The 24,187-nt window shown below is 41.8% G+C and overlaps 1 protein-coding gene across 2 annotated transcripts in view; it reads left to right on the top strand.

The window, feature by feature from the left end:
• LOC136878697 (uncharacterized) overlaps positions 1–24,187 on the top strand; it is a 238,800-nt gene that overhangs the window by 201,847 nt on the left and 12,766 nt on the right. Inside the window, exons 3-5 of one of the 2 annotated variants that reach the window (XM_067152121.2) lie at positions 1,550–1,625; positions 16,936–17,019; positions 22,309–22,485. In XM_067152121.2, the coding sequence (XP_067008222.2) occupies positions 1,559–1,625; positions 16,936–17,019; positions 22,309–22,485 (328 nt within the window). In that variant the 5' untranslated portion in view covers positions 1,550–1,558. The remainder of the gene's footprint in view (positions 1–1,549; positions 1,626–16,935; positions 17,020–22,308; positions 22,486–24,187) is intronic. The other variant, XM_067152122.2, reaches the window with a different exon arrangement.

Genomic DNA, 24,187 nt, shown 5'->3' with positions numbered 1-24,187 from the left:
TGAAGCGAGAAACATCCTATCCCGCACAACAGTTCTGCTATGTGATTTGCATAGATATTACTCTCGTCAGATTGCGGAATAACGGGCTAGACGCCACCTCTTAATAAGCAAAGTAGTTGGCATTCTAACCTATTACTAACTAATAGACGTCGTCTCCTTGCTTGTTGTAATCACGTGATGTCATGTTTTGCCGCATGCTGTATTTGGACATAGACCTATTGATAGGGACTGAAATTTTTCGTTTTCTTTTTTGGTGGAAATCGGGGTTATTTTCAATCATGTTATTATTATAATTTGGGATTTTAGAGGTACTTTTTCATGTAAATAAATTATTGAAGAACAATTTGTAGTTTTATTTGAAGACACGCACACATTTTTATCATTCAATTATCACTGAAGAAGTGATAATATGAAAGAAAAATACAACTGTCAAAGGAGAACATTGTCATTTTCCTGTCGCAACGCAAGTCGCTCAAAACTCCTGAGTAGCAAGAAGAAAAACGTTCACATTCAATATTAGCATAGGGTTACCACACTGATTGGAGAGTTCTGCCACTAAACTCAGGATGACTAATCAGAATCGAAAACAGACTTTCAACCTATTAGGTCGTGTTACGTACAGAACAAAAATGGCCAACCGGACACCAGTGGGATCCGAACCCACAACCTCCCGATTTCGCGTCGGTTGCTCCACCAATTGAGCTATGGTGTCCGGTTGGCCATTTTTGTTCTGTACTCAACATCTCTTCAATACGTACTAAGTGTACGTAACACGACCTAATAGGTTGAAAGTCTGTTTCGATTACAATGCGGTCGTGAAAATTCAATATTCATAAACTAATCAGAACTTTCACAATAATTATTTTTCCATCTCGCAGTTTGATTAGTTTGTTCTCGAAGTTCACTGTACCCTTTTGTGATCTCTGAATCATTCTCATTTTTCATCATCATCATCATCATCATCATCATCATCTGTTTACCCTCCAGGTTCGGTTTTTCCCTCGGACTCAGCGAGGGATCCCACCTCTACCGCCTCGAGGGCAGTGTCCTGGAGCTTCAGACTCTTGGTCGGGGATACAACTGGGGAGAATGACCAGTACCTAGCCCAGGCGGCCTCACCTGCTATGCTGAACAGGGGCCTATTCTCACTTTTACAGAATGGAATAGCCTTCACTTTTCCCACTAGTACTGAATTGACATTTCTGTTAATGAGTACTGGACTAGACACTTATGCATATAAAATTTATAAACTTGACATATTAACTTTAGTGTCTCATTTTGTTTTGTTTCGCGAAATAATTATGTCCAGTTTTCGAATTGTTAACAATGTTATGTATAGGTAACTGTTTCCCAAGCATTTTAGGGAATATTTTTTAAAAGTCGGTGTTATCACAAACAAGAAAAAAACAGGTTTCTACCTATTGATGATTTTAATCCTAAGTATGGCTGCCACTACTGTCGTTACTAACAAGTATATAACGTTATTTGACCACACGGCACACTCGAGGATGTATAATTATCTAACATACCGTTCCTTGCCTTGTTTCAGATATCAGCCATGCGATTAAAACCACAACTACTCCAGCTGCTAGCAGTAGTCGCTACAATCGCCCTCAGCAATGCAGGTAAGCTCGACTCGCCACAGTATAATACTAGTAATTTCAGCTGATACGGTTCCTATGTTTATTTTGTTGCTTGTTTTTATGAATACAGTCTTTCTTTCTTTCTTCCTGTTATTCCAGTCTACGTAGTTATCATCTCAGTCTGTTAGAGTGAGGACTTTTTACAATGAATACCACAAGCCTACCTCTCTGTTTAGTGTCTAGGGTGATTAGACTTCCCGGAAGCCCGGGATCGATTCCCGGCTCCTCCACGAAATTTAAACAGTGGTACGAGGGCTGGAACGGGGTCCACTTAGCTTTGGGAGGTCAACTGAGTGGAAGGGGGTTCGATTCACACCTCAGCCACCCTCGACGTGGGTTTCCATGGCTTCCCAATTCTCATCCAGGGAAATGCTAGGATGGTATCTGAGTAAAGGTCAACCGCTTCCTTCCCTCTTACCTGTCTATCCCTTCCAGTCCTCCCATACCCCCACAAGGGCCCTGCTCGGCATTGCAGATGAGGTCGCCTGGGCAAAGTACTCGTCATCCTCTCTAGTTGTATCGCTCCGACCCAAAGTCTCACGCTTCGGGTCACTGCCCTTGAAGCGATATAGGTGGCATCTCTCGCTGAGTCCGAAGGGAAAACCAACCCTGGAGTATAAACAGATTAAGAAAGAAAGAAAGAAAGAAAGAAAGAAAGAAAGAAAGAAAGAAAGAAAGAAAGAAAATAATACACCAATAAAGCTAGGTGCGGTATCCAACTGACGAGCCCATGCCGCACTCTGGACGAAACACCGGTAATTTTTTGACGATTGAGCTTCCTGTATTTTATGTTTAGCTGTGTGTTAAACTGTTCTTCAAGTACTGTGTGGCTGGTGGCTTTGTTTGTGGGAGACAGGTAGGTTAAAATCCCCCCGTTGGCCATCCTCAGAATTGTTTTCCGTTGGTTTCCATTTCATCTCCAGGCAAATGTCGGAACGGTACCTTCCTGAAAGCTACGGCCGCTTCCTTCCCATTCCTACACTAGCCCCTGCAGTTACACCTATACCCACAGACAACAGCCTCACACGGTGGTATACAGACTCTATAGACAACTGCACTTTTCAGTTTTTACAAACTATATTTTGAGTGAAACTTGAATAGCAAGAAACTTCATGATCCATACTATATAAAAGGTGATGGTGATGATTATTGTTTTAAGAGGAAGTATGACTACGCAACTATCCTGTATTAACACTAATTAGAGAAAGGAAAAAGGGAAGGGATGCGACACTTGGAAAAATTAAGGTATCGGCCAAAGAAAGACACGGTCCACACAGGGCGTGAAAATGAAAGACTCCCTTGGCCTCGAATGCTCTAATACCGTCGGGGTCGGAAAAGAATAAGAGTTGACCAAGGAAGGTCGAATAGGATAGATATAAGTAAGGCGTCTGACGCAAGTGGAAGCAGCTAAGGGCCCTGTGGTCGTCAACACACGCTTCCTAGTTCAGAACCCTCGGGGCCCCTTTTAGTGTCCTTTTACACCAGGGAGAAGTTACCGTCGGTGGTATTCTACCGGCCCGACCCACAGGGTTAAGAGGCTTTTGGTCCACTGATATGACAGCCTTCGAGTGCTCGCCCCTTCGATTGTCGTAGGCCTGAACTCCGGTTTACAAGGGTTGGATCAGCTCTGTTAACCATGAAATTAAGTTACCTGTGGTTATGCGGTCAGGTTTCTTGGTCTCGAGGCTTGTTGTACCCACAAAAAAAAAGTCTGAGTGACCACAAGGCATAAATACTAATTTCTCAAGAAGAAGTTTCATTGGCGAAGAATACATACATTTTGTTAAACGCCTCTTCGCGTTCGCTGAACCTCTGATGCCCGCATGGGCGTGTGTTCTTCCTAGCAGATTACGTTAGGCGTGTCTAAATGATCTTGCCGTAATTATGGAAAACTGCCGAATGCTTTCTCTTTCACACGTTTGTTTGACGACACGATACCCATTGTTCTGCTGCAAAAACAGAGAGAAAAAACAGCGAAGGATATCACTGAAGATCTGATGCAATAAAGCAGCAACGCTGGCACGTGACGCTGTCTAACAAAACTACCTTTTTGTTGCCGTGTTAGTGACCAGAGGTTGTACATCACATTTCTCGATACTCTTACTTTGTTAACAAATAAAACTCTGTTCGTAGACCCAGGAAGCGAGAGAGTCATTAATTATTCCTGGATGTCTGGACTGACCGGTCTCGCGCTATGAATATTAATATATACGCAACAAAAAATACGCTGCACAAAACCGGCTCATTTTTAATGCATGTCAAAGTTCGATCATGCATTACACACTCCAGCTTCAGCACAACACAACGTATTAGGTAGGCGGAAGTCATTTCCTCGTCCTTCACTCTCTTTTCGCATGGATGTTGCACGGTAGGCTTCTGCTACAAGTGGCCACGGCTCTACCGTAGCTCTACACCAGTAGCGACCGGCCCTGAAGGACTCCCGGACGATGTGTGTCCTCCCTAGAGAACGAAAAGGTTCTTTTATTTTCTCTCGACATTTGATGTCAAATATTGGACTTGAATAATGCTAAGAAAATTGTATTTCACTGTAAAGGTGTACATTCTTATCAATATGAAAGACTGTTCGGCACTAAGTTTTCAAACTTTGGTGACTGACTTTCAGCGCGCAGTTCACTGGTTGAAAATAAGACACGGACTGTCGGGCTTCCTTTCGAAGATATAGTGTCGGTGAGGGGGTTGAGATGTAAGGGAGAAGCGCTCTGGTGGACGGTTTCGGGGAGAGAAAGGGTACGGGAAGAAGCTTTTACGTGGGCAGAGTCCGTAGGAGTGTAGCAACCCCTTATTCGAGCATGCGCCAGCCAAATCTCCATGGTTGCATACAAGAAAATTAAATAATAATTTATGTCCTTGTTTGCCCTATTATTTATGCATTAAGAAGAAAAATAATAAAGTCATTATATTCAAATGCAACATCTGAGACCAGAAATTGATTCAAATTGGACCTCTGGCTTGCACCCCGAGTTTTGTGAGGGTTGGCAGCAGTGAATTAGTTTGTTTTCGGGCGGAAGACTTGAATGAGTGCAGTTTTACTGGTCAGTAGCAAAGAAACATTAGTGGGAAAATGTACTGTGCCCCCCCCCCAGACCTGAGAGACCAACGGCCGCCACCTCTACACCTCTGTAATCGGGACACGGAAAAGGCCTGGTCCCCACCGTTCGCTGTCCAGAAAATGATTTTCCGTGCCTTTCCATTCTCCTGCACTAAGGCGAATGCCGGTTCCTATTAGAGGAGGAGGAGGAGGAGGAGTGGTGTTCGGCCCCGCGATGTAGGGGGCAACGCGTCCGCCTTTCACCCGGCGGCCCCGGGTTCGATTCCCGGCCGGTTCAGTGGTTTTTAATTGTAAATGATTAATATCCCTGACCCTGGGACTGGGTGTTTGTGTCGTCCTTAACGTTCCTTTCCAGGCATTCAACACTTTACACTTCCGCCATTTACAAAATATACGGAGGTTCCTCACATATGGTGCAAGTAGGGGCAAAAGATCTTTCTAGGTCGACGCCCCAAATAAACAGCACTAAAAAGCAGCAGCAGCAGCAGTAGTAGTAATAGTAGTAGTTTAGCCTTATAGCTCTACATTCGGGAGACTAAGAGGGGCTGCTCTCCACTCTCGGTTGTCCTGACAATGTTTTTCCATTCCCCTGCACTAACGTGAATGCCGGGGCAGTTCGTATTATAGGCCATGACGGCACACACCTTACCTTCTCCGCAAATCACTCCTCTGATACAAATCTCCCTGGCTTAAAAGACGGTGTACCGGGCGAGATGGCTGTGCGCGTAGAGGCGCGCGGCTGTGAGCTTGCATCCGGGAGATAGTAGGTTCGAATCCCACTATCGGCAGCCCTGAAAATGGTTTTCCGTGGTTTCCCATTTTCACACCAGGCAAATGCTGGGGCTGTACCTTAATTAAGGCCACGGCGGCTTCCTTCCAACTCCTAAGCCTTTCCTATCCCATCGTCCCTATAAGACCTATCTGTGTCGGTGCGACGTAAAGCCCCTAGCAAAAAAAAAGACGGTGTTACCGTCTAAGAGGTCCGCCGTCCCTGTCAGGGATTGTATCATAACATAACTTGTAAAAATTTTGAAAATTGTAAGGGCCACCGATTAGAGTAGCTTCGGCTACCAGTGGCCAGGGCTTTACCGTGGCCTTACAGCTCTGTATTCGGGAGGTGGCGGGCTGGTCCTGCCGTCAGCTGTCCTGAGAATGATTGGTTTTCCGTGATTTTCTATTCTCCTCACTAAGGCGAATGCCGGGATATTTCCTACTGTAGGCCACGGCGGCACGCACCTTACCTTCTCCGCAAATCACTCCTCCGCTAGAAATCTCCTGGCCTGAGAGAGGGTGTCCCCCCATGAGGGTACGGAATGAAACCTGTCAAATTTAAGTGGTGGTGGTGGTTACTGTTTTGAGAGGAAGTACAACTTTGCAACCATCCTGTATTAACACTAATCAGAGGGAATGGGTCCGACACTTCGAAAAATGAAGGTGTCGGCCAAAGGTAGACTAGGGCCGCGAAGGGGATGAAAATGAAGGACTCCCTGGCATTCGCAAACCTAATGCCGTCGGGGTCGAAAAAGAACAAAAGTTGATTAAGAGAGGATAGAACAAATGGAAGGAGGAGCAGCCAGACACAAGTAACTGGACGCAATATCAGGACTCAGTTAAGGACCCCGTGATCGCAACCCACGCTCCAAACTTGAGAGTCCCTGGGACACCTTTTAGTCGCCTCTTACGACAGACGGAAGATACTGTGAGTGATATTCTACCACCTCCACTCACAGGGGGGTTAACTTTAAGTGGTAGTTAGGAAGTGCATATGGCATTCGCGCCGATTTATACAGGAGCAGGAATTAAAAAATCTCTACTTTTTCTTACTCGGAAATGCATATTTTCGTACTAAACACAAATTTCAACCAGTAGATTCCAAACATTTAATAATTTTTGAGGCGGCTAAGTCTTTCAATGCGGCCCCAATCTGGTGTCATCTTCAAAAAACGGATGAAACGAATGTAAAGTCACAATGCAAGTAGAGCTAACTTAATTTCATATTTGCGAAGAGGGACGAGTAAAGGACCGACCAAAATCGACAAGTGACCACATCACACAGAACCAGATGACTGGTAATTTCATGGCACGAAAGTCATTGTAGCGACGGTAAGGGACAAAGTAGGATGTGGTTGAGTATCATGAAGATATACACAGTTGTACGTTTTTTTCTTATGCTTGATTAAACCTCCTCTCTCTTTGCATCGTCACTACCCTTTGAAGTCTTACGGAAATATCATCCTGCAGGTCTTTGGTCACCATGTATTCAGTCTTTGCTCTACCTATTTTTATTCCTCTCTCTTACAGTTCTTTCCGTAATTCTTCCAGCATTTGTACCAATTTATCTCTGGTGTCACACAAGGCATTATCGTCCGCAAACATCATCCCCCATGTCACTACGGAATTGACATAGTTCAGCAGTACAGATAAAACAAAAGTGGACCGAGTGCTGATCCTTGGTGCAAATCAGCTTCCACACAGAACCCTTCTGTTATACGGATACTACATCTAACCTCTGTCAGAGCTCCCTTCCACAGTTTCTTAAGAAACATCGCGTACTTCTCTGGGACTCCCTTCTCTCTCATACATCTCTCAGCCGCTTGTCTCGCACGGTAATTTAAGGATCCCATGGCGCTACTTAAATCTTGTAAGCCATCCAAGAAGCAACATTGAACTCTTCCACTAATCTGTGTCTTGTGCAACGTGTAACAACTTGGCTTTCTCTGTATACATTATACTGGCGATATCTCCTTCCATCCTTATTTGGTTGCACCATTGCAGAAGTGAGACATCTAGTTGTTGATATGTACATTTTTGACTTTCGGGATGACAGTGAAGTGGAACTCTACTAGGGAAGAGTTTTTTGTTATTCTATGACGTAATTACCATTTTCCCATATTCAAGAGTACGGAAAAAGACACGTTACCCTAGTATAGTTACTTTTCGCACTGCTTTTGCATTACAAATGTTCTCTAACTGATTGAATTCCGGCTCACAGCCCGCCTGGTGGCTATGATCGTTAAGGCGTTGAAGTCTATACGGTCTGACACCGAGGTTAGCCGGTTCGAGTCCCGTTGGTCGAAAAAATTTTCACCATCAGAATGTTGGCCAGCAGGGTAGGGGAGGTGGTGGTATACAATTTCTAATCACTAGATTGCGGGCCAAAAGCCTGGATTAAATTCCAAACCTCTCCGCAGTGCTGTTTATGATGATTCGTCCGTCGGATGGGGACGATAAGCCTTGAACAGACCTTTTGGTGCTATTCGACAGGAGTAGGCTATGTGCCGGCACCGGGTTTCACCTTCTCCCTACTATCATGTATCACGTCATTCATTTCATCTCCTCTGATGAGGTTGACGTCAGGAAGGGCATCCGGTCATAAAAACCCGCCACGACAGATTCATCTCACCTCATACCCGACCCCGTAGGGAAACGGGACATGGGTTGAACAACAGTAATGTAAACACGGATAGTCAAGAGATCATGAATCAAGGAACACTAAACTCTCCGCCTGATTGCAGCGCCGTGGTTCCGTATCCAACTGCACAAAATATGGCGTCTCTACATTCCCAGCTCAAGTAATCTACGGCCATCACAGTGCTTACTAATGTGTAGGGTAATCAATATCGAACAGAAACATGTCGCATATATCACAGTAGGCCTATATCATAAACCTAATATTCTTCTTATTCTTAATCTGTTTACTCTCCAGGGTTGATTTTTCCCTCGGACTCAGCGAGGGATCCCACCTCTACCGTCTCTAGGGCAGTGTCCTGGAGCGTGAGACATTGGGTCGGGGGATACAACTAGCGAGAATGACCAGTACCTCGCCCAGGCGGCCTCACCTGCTATGCTGAACAGGGGCCTTATGGGGGGATGGAAAGACTGGAAGGAATAGACAAGAAAGAGGGAAGGAAGCGGCCCTGAGCTTAAGTTAGGTATCATCCCGCCATTTGTCTGGAGGAGAAGTGGAAAACCACGGAAAGCCACTTCCAGCATGGCTGAGGTGAGAACCTCTACTCATTTGACCTCCCTAGGCTGAGTGGACCCCGTTCCAGCCCTCATACCACTTTTCAAATTTTGTGGCAGAGCTGGGAATCGAACCCGGGCCTCCGAGGGTGGCAGATAATCACACTAACCACTACACCACAGAGGCAGAAAATCTCATATTAACTTCATTAACCCAGGACCAGAGGACCATGTTTACGACTCTGGTAGCTTAATGGACTGTTCGCTGCTTCAAATAATATTAATTTTTAATTTTTATTACAAAATAACTCCATGTATTCACCACTTATATCTTTCGTACCAAGACAAGAGCAATAAAACTATGAATGGATCAAAAGTGGATGATTTGCGTCGCGATGAATCACAATTATTTGTAATTAAATTCATTTCTTTTCAAATATGTAAATACATCTTAGGTCCGCCTCTCTTGTGTGGTAGTTAGTGTGATTAGCTGCCAACCCCGAAGGCCCGGGTTCAATTCCCGACTCTGCTACGAAATTTGAAAAGTGGTACGAGGATTGGAAGAACGAGATCTACTCAGCCTCGGGAGGTCAACTGAGTAGAGGGGTGATCGATTGGTGCCTCAGTCATCCTCGAAGTTGTTTTCCGTGGTTTCCCCACTTCTTCTCCAGGCAAAAGCCGGGATGGTACCTAATTAAAGGTCACTGTTGCTCCCTTCCCTCTTCCTTGTCTATCCCTCCCGATCGTCCCATACCCCACAAGGCTCCTGTTCAGCATAGCAGGTGAGAGAGCCTGGGTCCTCCTGTCCAGTTGTATTCCCGGCGAAGTGTTGCACTCTCCAGGACACTGTTCTTGAGGGATCCCCGATGAGTCCAGGGGAAAAACCAACCATGGAGGGCAAACGTATTAAATTAATAATAATAATAATAATAATAATAATAATAATAATAATAATAATAATAATAATAATAATAATAATAATAATAATAATAATAATAATATACAATCGAACTGTGTATACGTGTAGACTACACTCAACCTCATAGAAATTGATCGTCGCAGAATGCGACTGTCTTTCAAAATCCTCTTGTTCGAATTAGGATGACCATATTGTGCAGGTGGTACGATTTCAAGTATCATGTCTTCGGCCGCCCGGCTGTCCGCAGTTTATGAATGAACTCGTATTTCGAGGATGCATTTATTTTTTTGCCGACTTTTTCAGGGTGTTTGGGAGATAAGTATATGTAACCGTACAGAAGCTAAGGATGAATGTCCGCAGCTCGTAAAATATGATTTTTTTTAAATTTAGCGAATCGTTTGTCCGAGCGGGGTGCTTGAAGTTGACTGCGATGTTTATTAGGAAGGTAGTAGCTCCGTCTGCCCCTTGGATTATACCACCCGCTGTACCATGTTTCACGACGTATGCATTCGTAATGTGCAGGAAACAGTTCTGAGTACATCACTGAACTGCAGCTTCAAGTATTTGTCTGCTTCCGTAGCGTAACGGTTAGTGTTATTAGCTGCCGTCCTCGGGGGCCCGGTTTCGATTCCCGGTACTGTCAGAAATTTAAGACTGACAGGAGGGCTGGTATGTGGTTTAAATGGTACATGCAGTTCACCTCCAATGGGGGTGTGACGGAAAAAAGCTGCACCTCGGGATGAGGACACGACACGACTTTACTTTTACTAGCTTCAAGTACCATGCATTCATAACTTGTGTGTCGTCCAGTGGCCTGCTGTGGGTGAAACGCTACACACACACACACACACACACACACACCGTCTAATAACCCAAAAGGTTCTCATTGCGCCATTTTCATTTCACTTATAACACTGTTAAGCTATAATAACTGAGGGACGAAATTTTATATATATATTCAATGCCGGCCCCGTGGTGTAGGGGTAGCTTGCCTGCCTCTTACCCGTAGGCCCTGGGTTCGATTCCCAGCCATGCCAGGGATTTTTACCTGGATCTGAGGGCTGGTTCGAAGTCCACTCAGCCTACGTGATTACAATTGAGGGGCCATCTGACGGTGAGATAGCGGCCCCGGTCTAGAAAGCCAAGAATAACGGCCGAGAGGATCCGTCGTGCTGACCACACGACACCTCATAATCTGCAAGCCTTCGGGCTGAGCAGCGGTCGCTTGGTAGGTCAAGGCCCTTCCAGGGATCTTGCGCCATGGGGTTTGGTTTTGGATATATATATTCAAAGCGAAATTTCAGGAAACGACAATTAGAAAGAAGAGCAGTCCGTGCCGATTCAACAAAAGAGCCACTTACCAGTAGGGAAAGAAACACTCTACAGGACATTACCGACAGTGATTTGTCACTGGATGTAAAGACAGATGTGCGTTCCAGTAACGAACATCAACACCTCTAGTTGGTTGTCGCCTCCACCCATGCGTCGTCGGAAGTGTTGTCAGTGCGCGGGCTGTGGGAAGGGAGATGGGGAACGAGTAATTATCTCCATTTCAAAGTGGATGAGGCGTTGCAATAAAAAAAAATGGAATATGTTTCTGAAAGAAGAATACAATCTGATATTTACGTCGCACCGACACATAGGTCTTATGCCGACGATGGAATAAGAAAGGGCTAGGACTGGAAGGAAGCGACCGTGGTGGCTGGTGTAAAAATGGGAAAGCACAGAAAACCGTTCAGGGCTGGTGATAGTGAGTTCGAACCCACTCTCTCCTTGATGCAAGCTGACAGCTGAAAAAATAATAGAAACGAATAGGGTGTTTTGGAAGATAGGTATATGTAACCGTACAGAAGCTAAGGATGAATGTCCGCAGCTTGTAAAATATGATTTTTTTTTTAAATTTAGCTATTTGTTTGTCCGAGGGAGATGCTCGAAGTTGACTGCGATGTTTGTTAGGTAGGTAGTAGCTCCGTCTGCCCCTTGCTTATACCACCCGCTGTACCATGCTTCATTCTAAGTACATCACTTAACTGTAGCTTCAAGTACTTTGCATTCATAACTTGTACGCAAACGGTTCTACATACAAGAAGCGAATGTTGTCGCGCTGAAAAATATTGCAATGTATGAGAAAGCCGAAGTCGTTTATCATTGAACACTATCTCAGATTTTAAAAAAAATCACATTCTTAATTCATTTTTAATTTTTGAAATGGGATATTATTTTACGTCATATATATTTAGGGCCCTAGCAATAATTAGCAGCCAGTATTCGGGAGATAGTGAGTTCGAACACCACTGTCGGCAGTCCTGACGATGATTTTCCGTGGTTTTCCATTTTCATATAAGGCAAATGATGGGGCTGTACCTGAATTAAGGCCATGATCGTTTCCTTCCCACTCCTAGCCCTTTCCTATCCCATCGTTGGCATAAGACCTATCTGTGTCGGTGCGACGTAAAGTAACTCGAAAAATAACTGGCGGGAAAATATTTGTACTTACCTCCCAAATATACTTCACTTCGATAAAGTGAGCTTGAACAGTTCCAAAAACTATTCTTTTGTAATTGTAATTTTTGAGGTTGACTAATTGATTGATGAAATGTGAAATGTCGTATGGCTTTTAGTGCCGGGATATCCCAGGACGGGTTCGGCTCGCCAGGTGTACGTCTTTCTATTTAACGCCCGTAGGCGGCCTGCGCGTCGTGATGAGGATGAAATGATGATGAAGACAACACATACACCCAGCCCCCGTGCCATTGGAATTAACCAATTAAGGTTAAAATCTCCGACCCGGCCGGGAATCGAACCCGGGACCCTCTGAACCGAAGGCCAGTACGCTGACCGTTCAGCCAACGAGTCGGACAATTGATTGATGATTAAGTTTAAATAAAATGAACTACTTATTTACGTTAAAGAGTAACTTGCAGCTATCTCCGACATATCCTACCCCATTTCTCTAAACCTGGCCAGCGCTATCATTTCTGTTCTGCACAAATTCCTCCAGCTTTCCCCCCCCCCCCCTTAAAATCGCGAACAGTTTGTAGCAGCAGACTCTCCATTCTTGATTGTTTCTATAAATTCTAACTTACAGAAAGCCAAGTTCAAAAGCGAAAAAAGTATTTTTCAATACAGTATATTTTTAACCAAGTCGGGAAAGCCGAGATGATTCGTCGGGCTGACCACACGACTCCTCGTAACCTGCAGGCCTTCGGGCGAGCAGCGGTCACTTTGCAGACCATAGGCTTTCAGAGCCGTTGTGCCACGGGGAAAAATATCTTTTTGAAATGTTGCACGAATCATGCTTATACCGAATAACCTGTACATGGATAATCGGGAGTTTATTATACATGTAAGATGGATTAAAACAAGGAGTTTCGAAAAGATCCACATTTATTAAGTGACTGAAGTACGGGGATATTTTATGCCAACAAATTAATAAAGGAATAGAATTTGCTTTCCAAAGAAACCAACTAATTTTTTGATTGCACTATAGTGCTTTTCATCACAAGTAAGATTATTTCAATTTAAGGATACTAATTCGTCACCAAACAAGTGGGTCACTCTAACTGTCAGCTTGCACTCGGAAGTTATTTGGTTCGAACCCCACTGTCAGCAGCCCTGAATGATCTTCCGTGGCTTCCTACTTTCACACCGGGCAAATGCTGGGGCTGCCTCTTGATTAAGGCCACGGTCGCTCCCTTCCCATTCCTAGTTATTTCTTATCCCGTTGTCGCCAAAAACCTATCTGTGTCGGTGCGATGAAAAAATATAAACAATTAATACGTGTGCAACGCATGCATGTTTTATACCTTTGAATATATTCATTTTAAAATTCTATTTCGTATACTTCAATTTGCCAAAGGATTATGAATATATAAAAGGAAATTATTTATAAGAAGCAGAATAAGAAGAATAAGAAGCAGTAATCTAAAATAATACTGTATAATTTCGTACAAGGCGTTTTATAAACAGCTCAATGAAATTACAATTCATACACATTTTATCAGAAAATACCTTATTTACAGGTCTAATTTCTGGTTTGGTTTAATAAATCTGGATATTTATCAAAACCTTATTTTGACATTTAAAATGTTGAAAACATGCATTTTATCCCTTTGAGACCGTATACGCACAATTGTGCGGGTTCGTATTTTATTCATGTCTGAGCTTATTTGACGTTTTCTTGGCGCTAGACCGGACTGCAGTGCTTGTGCGGGACACGTAGCATGTACTTCAGCTGTTTTTATTTAGTACTTGATCACCAGGGGGCAGGAAGAAGAGTTTAAAAATACAGTTCATTAGAAATATGGCGGAAAGCAGTAATGCCTAAAGTAAGTATTTATTTATTGCATTCATATTAATCTAGAAGCTTTACTAAATATCAGAATATAATCAATGAAATGTGTAGATTGTGTAGCAAACGTAAATTGTGAACTTACAACACAGTACGTAATACCATGAGGTTTTGAATGTTGATACGCACAAATGTGTGGACTAGGTTTCCATACAGCCAATGTATGCAGGAGTGCTGGGTGCTGTCACAAAAAGGACTGTGAAAGAAAAATTCGTACTCTACATGAGAAATGTAATGTATAAGATTTTAATTGTTTAAAATCGTTCCACACTGTAAAATAGAACATTTGATCATGTACATGTGCATATTCACATGTACTGAGTTGAATTTTTTTATTTTTTTATTTTTTGCAAGTAGTGAATGAAGTCCTGACACGCACAATTGTGTGGGTTCTGTTTTTCAGCCGATAGTTCTTATTTTGTAAAATAATTTGTAAAAACATGTATTTTAGAGCATTTTAGTAAGTTTTTGATGTTTAGACACCTCCAGATTTCCTTCAGGTCTGACGACAAGCTGCTGCTGCCAAAAGGGCAGTAATAGCAAATCTCCTCCTCAATGTGGAAAATGTAACATTTACTTGTGTTTGAATGAATATTTAATTGTTTTAAATTATTCCCCACTGTAAAATAGAACATTTGATCATGTACATATGTATATTCACATGCATTGAGGTAATTTTTCTTTTTTGTAAGTAGTGAAGTAAGTCCTGATACGCACAATTGTGCGGGTGCTTTTTTTTCAGATGTTAATTTTTATTTTGTAGAATAAACTAAATATATATGTATTTAAGAGCATTTTAGTTAGTTTTTGACATACAAAAATTCACACAGCCAGTTTTCTTTCAGGTCTGAAAGGGTTAAGAAGAGAAATTATAATCTTTGTTCACTTTTAATAGCTTATGGTATTTGTTATTAAAGTAACACAACCATATTATCAAGCTGGATGTCTAAGTGCACCTATCTGGTATTTTAATTGAGCTAATTTGGAAACACTATGTACTAAATTACAACTTTACTTCAGATTTGTAATTATTAATTGGCTTTGAGAGATTTTTCCATTGCATATTTTAATTTTCATAATCCTCTGACAAATGAGAGTACATGAAATAGAATGTTGGAGTGAATGGTTTCAGAAGTTTAATGTGTCAGACCAGTATCCAGCGAGGAAAAGGTATTCCACATGAAATGCACTGGTGATGTGCGTGTTGCCGCTTGCAGGAGCTCAGTAGTGCTGTTCTGCAGCATGCTAGCTAGACTAATTAGTTCTGCCAACTACTCAAAGGGAGCAGCACTTGCAATAGCATCTGGAAATCGCACAGTGACGTAATTCGAATCTCCTCTATCTAGATCCCGTGTACATTTCTCTTTCTCTCGACCGCAGAAGTCGTTTCAAATTAAGTGTAGTGCACGTACTGGGAGAGCCTCGAGGTAAAAGAAAAGACTATATCTCTTTGTTACTCAGCGTAGAAAAGTAAATAAACCCTCCACAGCTGACACGAAGTCGTCAAAAACAAAACGATTTCTCAGCGGGATAGAATTTTTATACAGTGGCCTCTCAGTATGGAAGTCTCATAACGTGCATGCGTTGACTTGTATTTCAATGATAACTGTCATTCCCTCCGCACTTCACGTGATATGAGGGAGTCTGTTTCTTTAATGACTTGCTTCATTCAAATTACATAGCCAGGCAAAATGGAAGAAGCGTTGGAGGAAACCTGTGAAAAAATCCTTAAAGAAGGACGTATAGTGTATTTTGTTATTACAGTCATTTAGTTTTGTGAAAACAGGAATCGTGACTCCTTCATAATGCGAACTTAAAGCAATTCCCTAAACTAATTTTTGTAATTATAATTTTCGAAGTTGAGTAATTAACTTAATTAACTGATTGATTGGCGACTCGATTAATAATATCTAGATATTCAGCTTCATGAATTTTGAAGGACATAAAAAGAGTCGTGGCCCTTGAAGAAGTTGTCCGTTAAGAAAAGAACAGGTAACATCATTGGCACGTCTTCGGTATTCCTTTCTATCCAGTGCCTACCTCCTCTTGTGGGTACTGGCGTAGAACCGTAGAATACATTCACGGTATCCCCTGCCTGTAGTAAGGGAAGATTAGACAGAGGATTCCAGGGGTACTCAACTTTGGAGAGTGGGTTCACAACCATGGTGCCTCCTGCTGAGCCTGGTATATTTTCCGGCATTACTTGTGCTAGGCTCTTATTTTCACCTTCCATAACCGACCTTTCTTGGTCAATTCTTGTTCTTTTCCAGGCTGAGTGGCTCGGTCGGTAGAGCGCTGGCTTCCTGAGCCCAAGTTAGCGGGGTCACTCCTTGCTCATCCGGGTGGTATTTGAAAGTGCTAATCGGTCTCGTGTCATTAAATATACTGACTGGCACGTAAAATAGAGAACACATATACGTCATTACGTCATCTCTGCGTCTCCGAAAACTGTAGAAATAGTTAGTGGAACGTAAAACCAGGTACATTATTTATTTATTTATTTATTTATTTATTTATTTATTTATTTATTTATTTATTTATTTATTTATTTATTTATTTATTTCCAAGTATCAGCTAACGCTGTAGACGAAACTAGACGTTCCGTGACCGTATTTAAACAACACTGGTCTTTTCTGGCTTTACTCATTGAAGCAGAGGGCTTTGGAAGTCACTGTACTCAAATTCACATATCTCCCGCCTAGAAATTATGTTTAAATGCCGACGACCATTATATTGTAACTGTAAGAATGAGCAATGAATGATGACTTCGTTACAGGTTTTTCTGGAAAGCTTCCAATCGACCGTGTTCGGCCGTTTTCAGCATCTAGAACAGGACCTCTTTCATACTTTGATAATCTGATGTGTCTAAATTTCTCTCCTTCTTGAAGTCAATATTAAGAGGGTCTCATGAGCTCATGATTTTGTTTCCAGAAAGAACATTCACCACCACCTGAGTTATTTGTCTAATTTTTGCTTCTTCTGATTTCAGTGCCCCTCAATCGCTTCGACAGCGATGGTAACAACTTGCGGCTAGATCGGCGGAACGGATCATTCGACAGCGAGTTTGGTAGCGGTAAGTTATACTTGTGATTGTATTGGAATGCACATAATTCTAATGTATATCTCATCATTATGCCAAAGGCAATTCATAAAGATCAATCAATCAATCAATCAATCAATCAATCAATCAATCAATCAATCAATCAATCATTCACCGCGGATCTGCATTTACGGCAGTCGTCCATGTGGCAGATTCCGTATTTGTTGTTTACCTAGTCATTTCTTAAATAATTACAAAGAATTTGGAAATTTATTGATCATCTCCCTTAGTAAATTATTCCAATCCGTAACTCCTCTTCCTATAAACGAATATTTGCCCCAGTATATCTTCTCGAATTCCAACATCTTTCCTACTTTCAAAAAACAGCACTCAATCTTATTCGTCTACTAATGTCATTCCACTCCATCTATCCACTGACAGCTCAGCACATACCACTTAGTCGAGAAGCTCGTCTCTTTTCTACAAAGTCTTTCCAGCCCAAACATTTCGTAACGCTACTCTTTTGCCAGAAACCACTCAGAACACATCAAGCTGCTATTCTTCGGATTTTTTCCAGTTCTCGAATCAAGTAATCCTGGTGAGAGTCTGTCACACTGGAAGCGTACTCAAGTTGCAGTCTTCCTAGAGACTTATATGACCTCTCCTTTACATCCTTACTTCAACCCTTAAATATCCTCACAACCATGTGCAGATATCTGTTAACCTTTATTACATTCCCGTTTGTGTGTTTACCCCCAATGAAGATCTTTCCTAGCTCAGAGGGTGATTAATTGTTTTTCGACTCTTCACGTGTCAGCTTCTTTTTTAAAACGGCATCATACTTCTCTAAAGGCAACAGATTTAATTGCCCCTGCTAACCCCGACGGAAGAATACAGTGCAAGGAAGTCTAAAATTAAACATTTTTCCGACCGGCCTTCAAGTTCAAAACAAAAGAGAGTGTATGAGATCTTGATTAACAACTTCCGCATTCAGAGTTTTCGACAGTTTAATGAACTTCCATTCAGTTCTTCTTCTTTTTGAAGACATGTTCGCATGCAAGTTGTTACTAAACGCAAAAATATAACGATTTTCTGTGATGGCTCCATAAAGTTTTGATAGGGATTAAGTACAAATTAATAGCTGAAAAGAGTGCTGATGTAAAGGTTAATGAGAAGAAGAAGTTACGAGATCTTAACCAACGTGTTTCTTCAGCCAATTCTGGACTTTAAAAGTACTCTACCATAGCGAAGAATGGCAGGTAATGATCGACTAAATGATACTTCTCGTATGGTTAGAGACGTGTTATTAGATATCAGTCCCTTGCACATGCTGTATGTGGAGAGTTCAATGAACCATGCATGCAGCGAGAAGCATTAGAATGACTGTTTTTAGTTCTGTCAACAGCAGTTTGCCTGCTTTGAATGAGATGGAAGGAGGGAAGGCGCGCTTGGACGTGGAAAGATTTAAATACACACTATTTTAAAAGCTCTCAACTCGTATGTTATTTATTTGGCAAAGAGGATTACAGAAAGAGAGAAGAAAAGGATCTACCGACTGAAATATTAATCAGTAAAGCAGTGGTCGCTCGTGAAGGTTGGTGTTGAGAGTTCACACATTTAATTTTAAAAACGAACTGCATTACTGTAGTCCGCCTCTGTGGTGTAGTGATTAGCTGCCACCCCCGGAGGCCCGGGTTCGATTCCCGGCTCTGCCACGAAATTTGAAAAGTGATACGAGGGCTGGAACGGGGTCCACTCAGCCTCGGGAGGTCAACTGAGTAGAGGTGGGTTCGATTCCCACCTCAGCCATCCTGGAAGTGGATTTCCGTGGTTTCCCACTTCTCCTCCAGGCGAATGCCGGGATGGTACCTAACTTAAGGCCACGGCCGCTTCCTTCCCTCTTCCTTGCCTACCCCTTCCAATCTTCCCATCCCTCCACAAGGCCCCTGTTCAGCATAGCAGGTGAGGCCGCCTGGGCGAGGTACTGGTCATACTACCCAGTTGTATCCCCCGACCAAGAGTCTGACGCTCCAGGACACTGCCCTTGAGGCGGTAGAGGTGGAATCCCTCGCTAAGTCCGAGGGAAAAACCGAACCTGGAGGGTAAACAGATGATGATGATGATGATGATTACTGTATGTTTTTTCGTTCTGAGATAAAATAAACATAACATCAGGCCACAAGGATGAAATAAACACTTAACTTACCTAACTCAGCGGCGTATTTGAAGGGGCAATGTTTAAGCTGTTACTATTAATTGTTATATATATATATTTTTAAGTATTCCATAGCTCTTCAAAAGATAACACTAATAATAACACACTGTGGAATGGATGTGTATGACACATTGGAAAAATACCTTGTCACAACAATGACCTCAACAACAAATAAGGTAAAGCTGTACAAGAAATCCACAAAAAGGAAAAAAGGAAACTGGACGAAACAACCGTGTATGACAACTTGTGAAGGGAAAGAAGATTTTTGGGTGAATGCATTTCTGGTTATTAGAGACTGAACTCTGAATTAGAGAAAAGGGAAAAAAGTAATTTGTAATTTATACTAAATTATGGTGATGAGTAGAGGAAGTAAAGAAGGGAAAGGAGGTAACAGAATTGGAGACAAGGAACTAGAAATAGCAGAACACTTCAACAACTTGAGAAGTGAACTGACAGAAAATTGAAGACTGGAGATGGAAATTAGACGGATACAACTGGAGAATGGCTTTTACCAACAGGTAGGAGATGAATTTGGAAATAAGCCTCCGTGACTCAGGCGGCAGCACGTAATCCTCTCACACTGGATTCTGTGGTTCGAATCCCGGTCACTCCATGTGAGATTTGTGCTGGACGAAGCGGAGGCGGGACAGGTTTTCCTCCGCTTTTCCCTGCCACCTTTCATTTCAGCAACACACTCAAATATCATTTCATTTCACCTGTCAGTCATTAATTATTACCCCAGAGGAGTGCAACAGGCCTCGGCAGCCGGCACAATCCCTATCGTCGCCGCAAGAGGGGGGCTTCATTCAGTCCATCCCTGACCCGGTCAGTGACTGAAAACAGGATGGTTTTATTTCATTCAAGAGATGAATATGGAATAAAAATGCACCAGTGAAGACTAAAGAAGTGATGTACGAGGGATATTACTTTACATATAATTACATATGCAGCAGAAACCTGCCAGGACAGGCACTGGAAGGACAGATGACACGGAGGAGAGGACGAGGAAGACCAAGATTACGGTGGATGGACTCTGTGTTCCAGTTCAGGTTCCGTTGTCCTATGCTGGTTTTCACAGTGTTGGCTGAGGAATGGTGGAGAGACAGGGCGACGTCGAGAGGAACCATAGTTGCCCCCCACCCGATGTCAGTCAGAAAAGGGGAAATGATTTGATGATGATGATGATGATGATTTCTTAAAATGTAATACGTCTTATGGCTGGGGATCATCCGAAATGGCCGATACAAAATGTATCACACGATGTTGCCTAGCAACTATGCAGGCTGTGATGTGAAGTATTGATGTATGGTCATGACTGAGAGACATATTATAAAAGAGGAGGGGAGTACAGATGGTCGATGTGATTTTGCAGGCTGTGATGTGAAGTATTGATGGATGCCCGGCCAGGCTGAGTGGCTCAGACGGTTGAGGCGCTGGCCTTCTGACTCCAACTTCGCAGGTTCGATCCTGGCTTAGTCCGGTAGTATTTGAAGGTGCTCAAATACGACAGCCTCGTGTCGGTAGATTTATTGGCACGTAAAAGAACTCCTGCGGGACTAAATTCTGGCACCTCGGTGCCTCCAAAAACCCTGAAAGTAGTTAGTGGGACGTAAAGCAAATAGCATTAATTATTAACGGATGCCCATGACTGAGAGACATATAGAAGGTTCATTTATCAAAGATGCCTCATCTCTACAGAACTGATAATTTCATTCAGGGCAGTTTCATAGGCCCTTAGTCAGTTCCCCCGTTGGATGCCCTGAAATCCTATATTTGCATCTCTAGAAGATGCAAATAAATAAATAAATAAATAAATAAATAAATAAATAAATAAATAAATAAATAAATAAATAAATAAATAAATCGTAATCCATTTGCGTTTCGTTTATTGAAAGTCATATTTATTATTATTTGATTTTTCCAAAGGTATATTTGGCACTATTTTTGTAACTGTCATTATACCATATGTCGAATTTTGCCTGAAGGAGTTATTTTACGTGCTGATAATCTATCGACATGAGGCTGGCGTATATGAGCACCTTCAGATGCCAACGGACTGAGTCAGAACAGAACCTGCCAACTTGGAGTCAGATAATAATCTACTGTCTGAGCTTCCCAACCTGGCAGACTGTTTCTTTTATCAGCCAGAACAAAATAACAGCTATATAGTTTTATAGAACACCTACATATACTAAACTAAATATCTCATAACCCTCAAATTTATTAATTTATTATATAGTACACTAAATTTTAATGGGGAAATTGACGTGCAGGTAGCCTAAATGGCGTAAAATTGAAATGCTTGCACATGGTATCCGAGATTGTTATTGTTATTATTATTATTATTATTATTATTATTATTATTATTATTATTATTATTATTATTATTATTATTATTATTATTATTATTATTATTATTATTATTATTATTATTATGGGACCCATGCGAGAAAAATCGTATGTTCATGAAGCACACTTTCCCGAATGGATTAACATTCACCGGTTATACGATCTGATTACTCAAACCATTGATTTACAGGTCTCAAATCCCTGCAAAATGAGATAAGAGAAACCTGTAAAAGAATTAACGTTCAATAGTTTAAAGGAATAGACGACAACTGATAATTACAGCATGTATAAAACAGGCGTCCCAGCGGCCAAAATGGGAAGTGAGCAGCAATGATGACGCGTATTTTTCTACAGCAGAAGTATTTGCAAATCGCACACTTCGTTCAATTTTTTGAAGTCATTTTTAAATTAAAGTATCGATATTATGAAATGAGAGTGCATTTCGTCCCCGGTAATGTCTATTCTCTTTCTTTTGAATGCTCATTTGTCACGATCGATTACTTGTGAGCGCCACAAAAGTTATTATTATTATTATTATTATTATTATTATTATTATTATTATTATTATTATTATTATTATTATTATTATTTACATTTATAGGCATAGGGATTCAAATTGCTCATATGGACCAGCGTTATTATTCCAATTGGGCACAATCTTTACTACTGTTCTTCACTTCAAAACTTAAAATAAAATCTAGTATATTCCTGTTTCATCGTTTTGTTTTGCAGTAACTGATTGTACTTGCTTGTTTCAGTATGTGTTATCGATGACGTGCTGTACCAAGTTGGCGACTATGTGCCCCCTACATCACCCTGCGAAAGATGTATCTGTGAACCCCCCACCATCTCTTGCTCACCTCTACCCTGCGACTTCAAGCCCAACTGCAAGGCGCTCAAGATGTCAGATCAGTGCTGCACCGTCTACCAGTGCGGTAACTATTATTGCTCTGCTATCAGTTTCATTTGTTTGGTATCCATACTTCAAATACTTTAGAGTATCATTCGTTTCAAGACTTTTAGACACTGGTAAAAATGAAATGGCACATGGCTTTTAGTGCCGGGTGTGTCCGAGGACATGTTCGGCTCGCCGACTCCCGTAGGCGACCTGCGCGTTGTGATGGGGATGAAATGATGAAGACGACACATACAACCAGCCCCCGTGCCAGCAGAATTAACAAATGATGGGTAAAATTCTCGACCCTGTCGGAAATCGAACCCAGGACCCCTGTGACCAAAGGCCAGCATGCTAACCATTTAGCCATGGAGCCGGACATCAAATAGAAAATTGGTTGTTCACAAATTTTGACAGTAATTGGCTAGTAATGTATTAAATAGTCAAGGAAAAATCAGCAGTAGACTGGATAGTCTACAGAGAATGGAATGCATTGACATAACTGGGGCTATGAGAACTACGCCGACAGCAGCCTTGAATACTTTACTAGACCTCTCATCACTATTCAATTTCATAAAAAGACAGGCTAGAATGAGTTCATATAGATTGGCGCAATCAGAGTGCTGGAATGCACAAATACCCAATCTAGGACACTGTAAAATTAACAGTGTAGGCCTAATAACAGAGGAAGTTCTATACATGTCTTCTGATCATATGATACCAAAGTAGCCTACAACTTTGAAAAACCGTTTGAGACACAGATAATAAAAAAAGAAGACTGGGATATCAACAATATGGAATACTGAAAAAGAAGATATAGTGTGGTGCACTGATGGCTCAAAGACAGTGGAGGGCACAGGAGGAGGGATCAACGGGGGAAGACCTGAGAGATCAATCCAGATGACACACTACAGTCTTTCAAGCTGAAATGATAGCTATCACAACATGTCTTGAAAAAAATTTGAAAATGAACTATAGGAATAAGAACATTTTCATTTTTTTGGACAGCCAAGTGGCCATTAAGACACTAGAGGCAGTTCGGATAATATCCAGAATTGTCTGGTATTGCCACTCACTTCTCCTGAAGCTCTCAGAGTACAACATTATCAAAATAAAATGGGTACCAGGGCATGCAGGTATAGAAGGAAATGAAAAGGCAGATAAACTGGCCAGGAAAGGGGCAGAAACACATTTTGTAGGCCCAGAACCTGTATGCGAGATTTCCTATGGACAAGCCCGACACTACATGGAAAATGGGTACAAAAGAAACAAATGGAAAACTGGTAAAATACTCCAGGATGCAATCTTGCAAAGGAACTGATAAAAGAACCAAACAAGCAGCATACTAAGGAACTGTTGAAACTCAGCAGAGAAAATATAAGATGAGTAGTTGGACTGTTGACAGGACACTGCCATCTGGAAAAACACCTACATAGAATTGGAGTAATAAGAGACAATGTATGCAGGAAATGCAATGAAGCAGAGGAATCAGCTGAACACATACTTTTTGAATGTGAGGCGTTGGGTAGAATCAGACTCACCACTCTAGGACTACCAGGTGAAGAGAGAGAAAAAATCCAAGAAGTCCTAATAAGAACAACCTGCAGCTTTGTGAAGGAAACGGGTATATCTAGGTGGGAATGAAGGATAAACATAATAGCAAAAGATCTTAGTGGCCGATGCTAATTAGGAACTAATATTTAGAGGCCCCAGAAAGAAAAAAAGAAGAAGTAGAAGAAGAA

The sequence above is a fragment of the Anabrus simplex genome, chromosome 8 (genome assembly GCF_040414725.1).
Source record: "Anabrus simplex isolate iqAnaSimp1 chromosome 8, ASM4041472v1, whole genome shotgun sequence".
Lineage (NCBI taxonomy): Eukaryota > Metazoa > Arthropoda > Insecta > Orthoptera > Tettigoniidae > Anabrus > Anabrus simplex.
Note: the sequence above shows the minus strand (reverse complement) of the source record. Positions and strands in the feature narration are given on the sequence as shown.